The following is an 11,857-nucleotide window of genomic DNA, read 5'->3' as shown; positions in this document are numbered from 1 at the left end:
TCCCGGTACCAGCGACCTGACCGTTTAATCGGGGGCATTTTAGGAACCACGTGAAAGCAGGTGTGCTCAGACATTTCTAGAAAATGGCCCTGTTGAGTCGCGGTGCGGGAGCTGCGGTAGTCACGCGGCCTGACTCACTCTGTCAGGTTGTTCAGGAGGAGATGAACAGACGTCATCAATGGCTTTGGTAACTAAGAAGATCTGCCCGCGGAACAGTTCATAGCAGCAACCATGCTGCTTAGGCTTTCTTGTTCTATGTGGGGTCTTTCAGAGCATATAAGACGCTGCTTTCAGCTTTGTCCCGAACAGGGCCAGTTTTTGAGAGAACGCTGACAGGACCGCCCGGGTCAGCAGATTACCTCATCCAGGGCCGGTCCAAAGTACTATGGGGCCTTAAGTAAATTTAGACTGGGGGCCCTACTTCCTTTCAGATCCCAGAAAATAATGAAAAAAAAAAGCTTTGGTCCTTTTGGTCAAGCCAAAAGTACCATCATTTCCAGTATAGTTAGTATATAGTTAGTATAGTTCCAGAAACACTCAGTTTATTTAAATCCAGGTTGAAGACTCACCTATTCTCTGCTGCATTTGAATAAAGCACCAAATCCACACTTTTAAGCTTAAATTTCAAAACTTACATTTAACTACTGATTTTATCTACTGTTGTGATTTTGTTTTGATTTTATATACTGTTTTGTTTGTTAGTTTGTTTGTTTGCTTGCTTTAATCAATTTTAAATCATGCTTTTTATTTGTTTTTGTTTCTCTGTAAAGCACTTTGAATCACCTTGTTGTTGAATTGTGCTATACAAATAAATTTGCCTTGCCTTGCCTAGTTACTCCCAATTTACATAAATAAATGTTTATTTCAATCCAAGCTAAACTTTCTTATAAGAGATTGGTGTTATGGCAGATTACTCAGTGACATGTTTTGTAATGATAAAGTTTTGATTTGTATTTTTTCAGCACCATCTTCACCACCAGGAGAAAAAAATCTGCATCAACTACAAAGTAAAGCACGTAATTTTACTCAGAGGACTTGATGCGTTAAATTTTGGAAGGATATGATATTGTTTTATACAAGCTGAGTAGTGGATGGTGATACCACCTAAATATTTATACTGGTTTTGTGGTGGGTTATTTTAGTCATACAAATGCCAAATCTAAATTTTGAGAATTTTTCAGTTCGGTAAATATATTGATGAGTTCATGGTCTGTCATCCAGTGTCACCATGAGTATAGGCGCAGCCCTTTAAGTGGGTATTCCCCTTGTGCGCGCAGCACTGAAGTATTTTAGTCCACGCCCACCTGCTGTGTGGGCCTCACCCTGGTCTAGTATAAGTTACGGTGAGACCAGGAAATCGGCTCTACCGTTTTTCTTCAGCCAGCCAGAAGATGTCCAGCGAGACCATCCGTCTGTGTCCATCCTGCCAGACCGGCTACATCATGTCGTATGACCGACATGCCGTCTGCGTGGGCTGCCTCGGTCCTCACCATGCGGACCTCGCCCTCACACCTTAATCCTATTGCTGCTCCTGTTAGCTCCTCCCGCCAGAGGAAAAGCAGCGGAGGTCAGCCTTTTTCAAGGCTGATGCTGAGGAGGCGTTCCCACTAAGAGAGGCACTCGCTGGAAGAAGCCATCGAGTTCTTCGATGGTGGGCCGGAATTGGATGATTCCACCCACCGTGAGGAAAACGGCAGTGGTGGCAGCTCCACTGCCTCCCAGCTGGGCAGCCTGGTGACAGAAGGGTGGATGAGCCCCCTGGCCTTCACATGTCGGCAAGGACGCCGCTCCCAGTTGTTGGTGCGCTGCTCCTGGATCTGCCTGGCATCATCCAGGAGGCAGCTGGTGAGAAGGAACTTCCCGTCCGTCCCTCAGCCTGCTCCACCCCCATCTGATGATCTGGCGGGAAGGTATGGCTCCACTCACTCTCGTTGCCCAGATCCCATCTGGCCTCAGTTCCCAGGGATGATGACCAACCTCTCTGAGGCAGCAGCAGAGCCAGCGAAGATTAGAGCGCCGGTCTCTACCTAGGGCTTCACAGAGGGCTTCACAGACCGGAGTTTTCCGCCTGTTCCCCCTCTGGAGCCGAGCCTCGCTTCAGTTTTCGGCACCAAAATGACCAAGGTCGTTGGACAGCGACCGGCCCATCCCGCCAAACTTGACCAGCTGATAGCAAGGTTCACTGATCGCGCACATCAATGCACTGTTCAGTCAGCTGCAGTGACTAACAACACTGCCTTGCTAGCGTTTGTCATCTCCAGGAAGGTGGAGGAAGCAGAGCTGCCAGAGGAGCTGAAAGGCTTTCTCTGTAAAGCCGCTGACACGATTCTGAATATGTGCGCCACTTCAGCAGTGTGTTCCTCTCGCATCGCTGCCTGGCAGACGATGGTTCAGAGGGCAACCTGGCTCCGCCTCTTCCCTCTAAGATTATACAATCTCACAGGGAAATAGTGCAAGCAATTCATAACATAAAATTTAGAAGCTTAGTGGAAGATAATACTTTATGTTAAGGGTTTAGTCTGCATACTGAACAACTCCACTTATATGGATTTATGTCTGGATGTGTAAATTAATCTTTTGCATGTTAGAAAATAAGGTCCAGGTTGCAAAAAATGGTAGATTTTTATTTATTTATTTATTTTTGATTGAATCAGAATTTTGGCCTTCAGATTTTTTGTCCTCTCCCATCCAGGTCAGTGCAGCGTTTCATAGGATCACGACCCTGAACCTTGAACCAAAGTTCATGTCATCGTTGGACTTGTATTCATCCAAACTCCTGTCCTTGTTTCAAGCCAAGAAAGGTGCTGCTGGACAACGCCACAGGGCACAGTTAAACCTTCTGCTTCAGGTAAGGAAGATTGCATTTTCTAACCACAAAAACGTTCCAACACAGCATTGAAGAGGCCCTTCCACTAAAAACGGCTCTGTTCAATATTTTAGCTCCACAGGTGTTCTTACCTTGATGGTGGGTGTGAAAACAGGTCAACAACAGAAAAAAAATAGTTATGTTTAAGCTAGAAATGGTAAGTCATGTTTTAAATGTGCAAATTTTGCCTCAGTTGAGACTTCCCGTTTTACAGAGTGGAAATTCCATCGAGAAAAAACGAGAAGTCATCATCAGATGTTTCATTGACCATCTGGGAGAGGATCCAAGTGCCTTAATCAAAACCTTTGAGGTTGGTGCAATAAATCTGTTTTAGGAATATTAGTACCGTATTTCCCGGACTACAAAGCGCACCTGAATATTAGCCGCACAAGCTAAAATCAGGGGAAAATCCTGTTTTGTACATACATTAGCCGCACCTGACCAAAAGCCGCAGGTGTTTCAATGTTGACTTATCATATGTAAGAGAATATGCACAAAGGGAATTGTCAGGAAAGAGATGGCTGTTTGGAGACACACCCCTTTTATTAATATCTTGAAAAACAAGTTATGGGTACATATTTGCATAACTTTTTAGGTATATGTACAAGTAGCGGTAATTACAAGTAGGACACATGTACTGTGCTTCATAAATGAGTAACAAATGTAGTACATAACAGTAACCTACAGCACACCAGAAAAATAGATTCGGACTACCTTTTAGGCTCAGGTGCAGTGACACTGCTTTAACAAGAAGAAAAGTCAGTCATTCACCATCTTTCTCTTCTTCCTGCGCACTAAAACCACCAAAGTCCTCTTCTCCAGTGTCGGAAACGAACAGGCTCAGGATGGCTTCGTCATCCACTCTCCGCTTCTCTCCTTCGTTGTCACTTTCAAAACCAAAGAAATCCTCATTGTCAGTGTCAGAGTCGAACACCCTCAGAAGGGCCGTGGCGGTGTCCTCCTCTCCATCATGCAACAGTCCAGCCCTTCAAATGCGTTGGTGATCGTGGATGTTTTCACACTGGACATGTGACCAACATACCACTCTTGAACCCCGATACTGTGTGTCTGATCACATGCCCTTCCGCCAGGCAACAGCGGAACAAACAAAACAAATCTTACGATATGACAAAAATCATGGACAATCCATAGAAAAGCCGCGCCTGACTAAAAGCCGCAGGGTTCAAAGCTGGTGCAAAAAGTAGCGGCTCATAGCCCGACAATTACGGTAGTTTATTTTAGCTTGTGAGATCATAGAAAAGTTTTAAGATACTGTTCTAAAGAAAAAAAAAACACTTCAAAGCATACAAAAGAATAGCATTTGCATTTGCTATAAGATTTTGGAGCACAGTGTCTACATATTATGAGTACCGGTGATGTCATACAAATGAAACTTTTTGTTTCAATGTTTGGAAATATGTGAGCTTAAAACAGTTGTTTCTCTTTTTAAAGGACGGTGCTGATGCTGTCTTTGTTGAAGAGGCTTTGGCTGAGGAGGTGATGAAGATTTACCTGCTGCAGAATCAAGACAGGTCAGGCGAACCTACTGATGTGGGTATTGTTATTGAAGGCGTTACTGTTCTGGGCAAACTTGGGAATCTGAGCAAAGCCTGTTGCTATCTTTTGGGACTGTGCTATGCTCTGGATCTGAAATACCCCAAGAATTTCAAATGCACATTTGAAGCATTTCGAAAAGTGTTCATGGAGCTGGATCCAGGAAACCTTTCTGTCAAGGTTCAAAGACTGAAAAATGACCTCTGTTCATTGTAGACAAAATTTCACAGGGCTGTTCTTAAAGTGTTAGACTTGTTAAGTGACATGTAATGCTCATCAAAAGGTTCAGTTGCGACATTACATTGTTTTGACATTCCTGTTCATAAATAATGTTTGTACCATAAACTGTGTTTTTGTATTAACTTTCCAGATTCACATTAAGGTGTAAATGGGAGAGTATCATTATGGATGTTTTTTGGTCACTCTTTAGTTATAATCTTCCCAATTTTTTGGAATCAAAATAAGATGTTCAAAAACTATGTCACAGTGCAAATGGGTTTTTTTTCACGATTTATATCTTTTTGGGATCTTAATTTTATTTTTGTCATTTGACCTTTTCTGAAAAGGTAAAGCACTGCGTTCACTTGAGCCACTTTTATTCTTTGTTATTCCCAGTTTTACAGAGTTTTATCAAGCATGCCAATTTGAATGCAATTTTATTATATAAGGCTGTTGTGACTGAAATTTTATCCAAGTTTTATCCACTGAATGTAGAACAGATTTCAGCTCACTGTGTTCAGAGAAGGAATCTGCTAAATGTGTGATTCACAAAAAAGCTGTTTAAAATAAATCATTGTGAACAATGTTGAATTGACGTGGTTCTTTTTTCCTGTGTGTGTGTGTGTGTGTGTGTGTGTGTGTGTGTGTGTGTGTGTGTGTGTGTGTGTGTGTATAAATAAAATAAACACTTAATTGTAATTAACGTTTTTGCTTAAATTAACTTAAAAATATTAAGTAAATTGCACCATTATTTAAAAACAAATAATTGTAATGGTGTAGGTTAAATGTGCCAAGCATTTCAGCATTTCCTAATTAATATTTTATGTAGTTTGAACTTTTGGTTACTGTTGTTTTAACTTAGATTTTCAATTGTATTTACTCAATTTTGTATGTTACTGTAACATCTTTAATTGTTCATAACAACTTATTCCATTTTAGTTGGATTTACTCAATTAATAAGGTTTATTTAAGAGATGTGATTGTTTTTGCATTTACTCATTATTTTTGAGTGTAAAAGTGTTGCACCAAAATATTTAAGTAATTATCAGTTTTAGTTCTTAGTGTTTGTTTTAACTTATACTGGTCTTCTTAACTTTGGATTACTTTGTGTTTGATCGACAAAGTAATGTTTTAAATGACTAGCATTTTGAAATAAAAATTGTAAATGTAGTAAATAAAATCAAATTCAAATTTTATTTGTCACGTACACAGTCATACACAGTACGATATGCAGTGAAATGCTTAGACAACTGCTCGTGACCTAAAGAAAAAAAGAAAAGGCTATGAATAAGATAGGAAATAAATATGAAAATTAAAAAGGGTAAATTTAACTAGGAAGGAATAAAATAAAATATAAAAATTAAAGTTAAAAATGAAATAACTGTACAACACAAATTAGAATGATGGGTAAATTTAACTGGGAAAGAATAAGATAAAATATATAAATTAAAGTTGAAAATAAAATAACTGTACAACAAAATACACAATATACAGTATAGAACTATATAAGAATGTATGAAGAAATATAAATAAATACACAATAACAGCAGCTGTACAAGTATTGACTGGAAATGAAGAATGTAGTGACCAGTGTTGTGCAATCCACATTATGTCTTGTGCAGTGCAAATATGCTTAAAGTGATTAAGTAATGAAGTGAAAACAAAGTCCAGAATGTCCAGTGTGTGTAAGAACTGTATGTGTGGGTCAGTACTGTGTGGTGGTGTGATTGAGAGACTGTATCGCCTGCGGGAAGAAGCTCCTCCTCAGTCTCTCTGTGTTGGTCTTCAGGGAGCGGAATCGCTTTCCTGACCTCAACAGAGAGAACAGTCTGTTGTTGGGATGGCTGAGGTCCTTCACGATCTTCCTGGCCTTGGTCCAGCACCGCCTGCTGTAGATTGAGTGCAGGTCAGGGAGCTCGGAGCGGATGGTGCGCTCAGCTGACCGCACAACCCTCTGTAGAGCTCGTCTGTCCTGCATGGTGCTGTTCCCGAACCAGGTTAAGATGTTTCCCGCCAGGATGCTCTCTATGGTGCAGGAGTAAAAGTTCCTGAGCACCTTGGAGGGCAGTTGGAAGTCTCTCAAGCGTCTGAGGTGGTAGAGACGCTGACGGGCCTTTTTCACCACAGTGTTGATGTGACAGGACCATGACAGGTCCTGCGTGATGTGAACTCCGAGGTATTTGAAGCTGTCCACTCTCTCCACTGGGCACTCGTTGATGACGGGGGTCTGGTAGTTCCTCTCCTGCTTAGTGCTGAAGTCCACTATCAGCTCCTTTGTCTTACTGACGTTTAGAAGGAGGTTGTTCCTCTGGCACCAGTTCTCCAGATTCCTAATCTCCTTCAGGTAGGCCGTCTCGTTGTTATCAGAGATCAGGCCCACCACGACGGTGTCGTCAGCAAACTTGATGATGGTGGTGGAGCTGGTAGTGGCCACACAGTCATATGTGTACAAAGAGTACAGCAGGGGGCTCAGAACACACCCCTGGGGGGCTCCAGTGCTGAGAGTGGTGGAGGCTGAAACATGTCCGCCCATCCTTACTGCCTGTGGTCTGCCAGTTAGGAAGTTGGAGATCCACTGACACATAGATGAGCTGAGTCCCAGATGCTCCAGCTTGGTGGTGAGTGTGGAGGGAATTATGGTATTAAATGCAGAGCTGTAGTCTATGAAGAGCATTTTAACATAATTCCCCCTTCTAGTGTCCAAGTGAGTGAGTGATGTGTGGAGGAGATGAGAGATGGCATCGTCTGTGGAACGATTTGGACGGTAAGCGAACTGTAGTGGGTCCAGTGTGTCTGGTAGTGAAGAAATGATGAAGTCTCAGACCAGGCGTTCAAAACACTTCATCACTACTGAGGTGAGGGCTACAGGGCGATAGTCATTGAGAGAAGCAGGGTGGGGTTTCTTCGGGACAGGAACAATGATGGACTCTTTGAAGCATGCGGGGATCACCGACTGAGATAAAGAGATGTTGAATATCTCCGTGAACACAGGAGCTAGCTGGTATGCGCAGTCTCTGAGGACCTGTCTGGTCCTGCTGCTTTCCTGGTGTTCACTCTCTTGAAGGCTCTCCTTACTTCATGCTCGGAGATGACGAGCACGTTTCCGGTGCTGGCAGTATCTTCCTGTCTGCAGCCGTTATATATAGAATTACCCATCATATATTCATTTAACTCAATAAACCAAAGCAAGTTATGTTGCTATGTAACTCAAAGTCCCTTTTCAAAGACCATGGTGTTTAGGGGAATTTTGATGATAAGAAGATGATGACGTGTAAAAACATAACTTTAAAACAAAAACTCAAAAATGTTGTATGTTGTATGTTCAAATGAAATATTACAATTTTATGTTTTTATAATCCACAAACACTGTTTCAAAGACCTGCTGAGATTAAAAGCTTGAATTTACAAAACAATGTAAAAATGTAACAAAAAAATATTGTGATGATGTTCTACCTGTAGTGAGACCAGTGGACACACTGAGTCAGTATTTCAGCACTCTTACATGGGTACTGAGTTCTCATTGCTCACATATTCAGACTTGGCTAGGCAACTAACTAATCACATACTTCAGGTAAACAGCAAATTAAAAGACTGCAACAAAATTATTAAAAGAATACACAGATGCTAAGGCTGCTAACTTACAAAAAAAGAAAAAGAAAAGCAGTCTCAAATTTTTATGGAAGTTCATTTATATATATATGCCTTTGGTACAGGAGTAGGATCGACTCCCGACTGGGGCGTTTATCCATTAAGGGTCCTAGGCTAGACCGCCCATGCTAACCAAGCTGCCTGGATTAACAAGGTCTACACCAGGTGTTGAGGAACCAGGACACTGATGATAAGTGGCAACGAGGTGACGAAGTGGTTAGCCAATTATTGGAGCTGCAGAAAGATGCAATGAAGAGGGTGTCTAAGAAGTACAGTGGGGCAAAAAAGTATTTAGTCAGCCACCGATTGTGCAAGTTCCCCCACTTAAAATGATGACAGAGGTCAGTAATTTTCACCAGAGGTACACTTCAACTGTGAGAGACAGAATGTGAAAAAAAAATCCATGAATCCACATGGTAGGATTTGTAAAGAATTTATTCGTAAATTAGGGTGGAAAATAAGTATTTGGTCACCTCAAACAAGGAAAATCTCTGGCTCTCACAGACCTGTAACGTCTTCTGTAAGAAGCTTTTCTGTCCCCCACTCATTACCTGTATGGATGGCACCTGTTTGAACTCAATATCTGTATATTATGAGATTTTTCCAATGCCTGACTAAAGCTGGCAAGGAAACAAAAAAATTGTCTGCAGTTTGTGGAAAATTGTTTATTTATTTAAGACACCTGTCCACAGCCTCAAACAGTCAGACTCCAAACTCTGCCATGGCCAAGACCAAAGAGCTTTCGAAGGACACCAGGAAAAGTATTGTAGACCTGCACCAGACTGGGAAGAGTGAATCTACAATAGGCAAGCAGCTTGGTGTGAAAAAATCAACTGTGGGAGCAATCATCAGAAAATGGAAGACATACAAGACCACTGATAATCTCCCTCGATCTGGGGCTCCACGCTAGATCTCATCCCGTGGGGTCAAAATGATCATGAGAACGGTGAGCAAAGATCCCAGAACCACACGGGGGGACCTGGTGAATGACCTGCAGAGAGCTGGGACCAAAGTAACAAAGGTCACCATCAGTAACACACTACAACGGCAGGGAATCAAATCCCGCAGTGCCAGACGTGTTCCGCTGCTGAAGCCAGTGCATGTCCAGGCCCGTCTGAAGTTTGCCAGAGAGCACATGGATGATACAGCAGAGGATTGGGAGAATGTCATGTGGTCAGATGAAACCAAAGTAGAACTTTTTGGTATAAACTCAACTCGTCGTGTTTGGAGGAAGAAGAATACTGAGTTGCATCCCAAGAACACCATACCTACTGTGAAGCATGGGGGTGGAAACATCATGCTATGGGGCTGTTTTTCTGCCAAGGGGACAGGACGACTGATCCGTGTTAAGGACAGAATGAATGGGGCCATGTATCGTGAGATTTTGAGCCAAAACCTCCTTCCATCAGTGAGAACTTTGAAGATGAAACGAGGCTGGGTCTTCCAACATGACAATGATCCAAAACACACCACCCAGGCACCAAAGGAGTGGCTCCGTAAGAAGCATTTGAAAGTCCTGGAGTGGCCTAGCCAGTCTCCAGACCTCAACCCCATAGAAAATCTGTGGCGGGAGTTTAAAGTCCGTGTTGCTCGGCGACAGCCCCAAAACATCACTGCTCTCGAGAAGATCTGCATGGAGGAATGGGCCAAAATACCAGCTACTGTGTGTGCAAACCTGGTAAAGACCTATAGTAAACGTTTGACCTCTGTTATTGCCAACAAAGGTTATGTTACAAAGTATTGAGTTGTATTTTTGTTATTGACCAAATACTTATTTTCCACCCTGATTTACGAATAAATTCTTTACAAATCCTACCATGTGGATTCATGGATTTTTTTTTCACATTCTGTCTCTCACAGTTGAAGTGTACCTCTGGTGCAAATTACTGACCTCTGTCATCATTTTAAGTGGGGGAACTTGCACAATCGGTGGCTGACTAAATACTTTTTTGCCCCACTGTACAGTAAGCTGTCCATACCTGAGGCCTTGGAAATGCCAAGCAAATACTCACAGCCTTGACAAGCTGCTTGAAGAGGTACACCAAGTCAGGAGAATAAATCTGCTGTCCTCTGCAGAACCAGCCAAGGTGTACTGTCAGTGGCAGGGGAACAATATGAGAACAGCACCACCAAGGCTGGAGCAATACTGGAAGAGCAAATGGGACAAGGACGCAACCCATAAGAGCAATGCTCAACGGCTAGTGGGTCTAAGAGCAGACCACAGAAACCTCCCTGAACAGGGTCCAGTAACCACAACAGTGGCAGACATCCAAGAAAGGGTCTCCAGTATAAAGAGCTGGACAGCACCAGGCCCCGACATGGTTCACGCCTACTGACTGAAGAAGCTGACTGCACACACACAAGCATCTGGCAATACAACTAGTATTAGTACTAGTACCTGGGAGTCCCACAGGCAAATAGAAACAACAGAGGCGACAAGACAGACAAGTCCAGCACCCTGAGGCTGTACGCTGAGAGGAAGGAAGGAGGCCGGGACTGGTGAGTGTCAGCACCACAGTCCAGGATGAGACAACGAACATCCAAGAATACATCAGGAAGATGGCCCCAACCGACCGTGTGATCAGTGAATACCTCAGGCAGCAAAAACCCAAGGAGGAGGAAGAGGAGGAACCATCATGGAAGGACATGCCATTGCATGGTATATACAGTGGGGCAAAAAAGTATTTAGTCAGCCACCATAAACTCAACTCGTCGTGTTTGGAGGAAGAAGAATACTGAGTTGCATCCCAAGAACACCATACCTACTGTGAAGCATGGGGGTGGGAACATCATGCTATGGGGCTGTTTTTCTGCCAAGGGGACAGGACGACTGATCCGTGTTAAGGACAGAATGAATGGGGCCATGTATCGTGAGATTTTGAGCCAAAACCTCCTTCCATCAGTGAGAACTTTGAAGATGAAACGAGGCTGGGTCTTCCAACATGACAATGATCCAAAACACACCGCCCGGGCAACAAAGGAGTGGCTCCGTAAGAAGCATTTGAAAGTCCTGGAGGGGCCTAGCCAGTCTCCAGACCTCAACCCCATAGAAAATCTGTGGCGGGAGTTGAAAGTCCGTGTTGCTCGGCGACAGCCCCAAAACATCACTGCTCTCGAGAAGATCTGCATGGAGGAATGGGCCAAAATACCAGCTACTGTGTGTGCAAACCTGGTAAAGACCTATAGTAAACGTTTGACCTCTGTTATTGCCAACAAAGGTTATGTTACAAAGTATTGAGTTGTATTTTTGTTATTGACCAAATACTTATTTTCCACCCTGATTTACGAATAAATTCTTTACAAATCCTACCATGTGGATTCATGGATTTTTTTTTCACATTCTGTCTCTCACAGTTGAAGTGTAGGGGAGGAAGAGGAACACTTCAACTGTGAGAGACAGACTGTGAAAAAAAAAATAAACTAGCTAGTCATAGATATCAATATTTACTAAATAATAAACGATATTGTGCAGCACGCAAGATAGACAGCGCACAGTGTGCTTTGAGGTAGCAGCCAAGAAAGCTTTAGTCCGCGTCTGTGAATACCCATGTGTGCATACCTGTGTGGATC

The 11,857-nt window shown here is 42.9% G+C and overlaps 1 protein-coding gene across 2 annotated transcripts; it reads left to right on the top strand.

The window, feature by feature from the left end:
• The first annotated feature begins 265 nt into the window (after positions 1-265).
• On the top strand, positions 266-5,256 carry LOC146556119 (uncharacterized). 2 transcript variants are annotated; one of them, XM_085249333.1, is made up of 4 exons: positions 266-1,007; positions 2,693-2,848; positions 3,081-3,176; positions 4,319-5,256. In XM_085249333.1, the coding sequence occupies exons 2-4, from the start codon at positions 2,744-2,746 to the stop codon at positions 4,634-4,636; spliced, it is 519 nt and encodes a 172-aa protein (XP_085105459.1). In that variant the 5' UTR covers positions 266-1,007; positions 2,693-2,743; the 3' UTR covers positions 4,637-5,256. The 2 variants fall into 2 exon arrangements, with proteins under 2 accessions (XP_085105459.1, XP_085105458.1); XM_085249332.1 differs by lacking the exon at positions 266-1,007 and having other exon boundaries at positions 2,177-2,848.
• The last annotated feature ends 6,601 nt before the right edge of the window (positions 5,257-11,857 follow it).

This window comes from Mchenga conophoros, linkage group LG16 (genome assembly GCF_057382185.1).
Source record: "Mchenga conophoros isolate Kocher_MC1m ecotype Shallow Benthic linkage group LG16, M_conophoros_male_GT1.1, whole genome shotgun sequence".
NCBI classification, from domain to species: Eukaryota; Metazoa; Chordata; class Actinopteri; order Cichliformes; family Cichlidae; genus Mchenga; species Mchenga conophoros.
Note: the sequence above shows the minus strand (reverse complement) of the source record. Positions and strands in the feature narration are given on the sequence as shown.

Bases quoted from the DNA above. Each gene is read 5' to 3' on its own strand.
- LOC146556119 (XM_085249332.1), top strand. From the start codon at position 2,561: ATGTGTAAATTAATCTTTTGCATGTTAGAAAATAAGGTCCAGGTTGCA. The intron at 2,849-3,080 runs GTAAGGAAGATT...CCCGTTTTACAG, and splicing joins AGTTAAACCTTCTGCTTCAG to AGTGGAAATTCCATCGAGAA. The intron at 3,177-4,318 runs GTTGGTGCAATA...CTCTTTTTAAAG, and splicing joins CCTTAATCAAAACCTTTGAG to GACGGTGCTGATGCTGTCTT.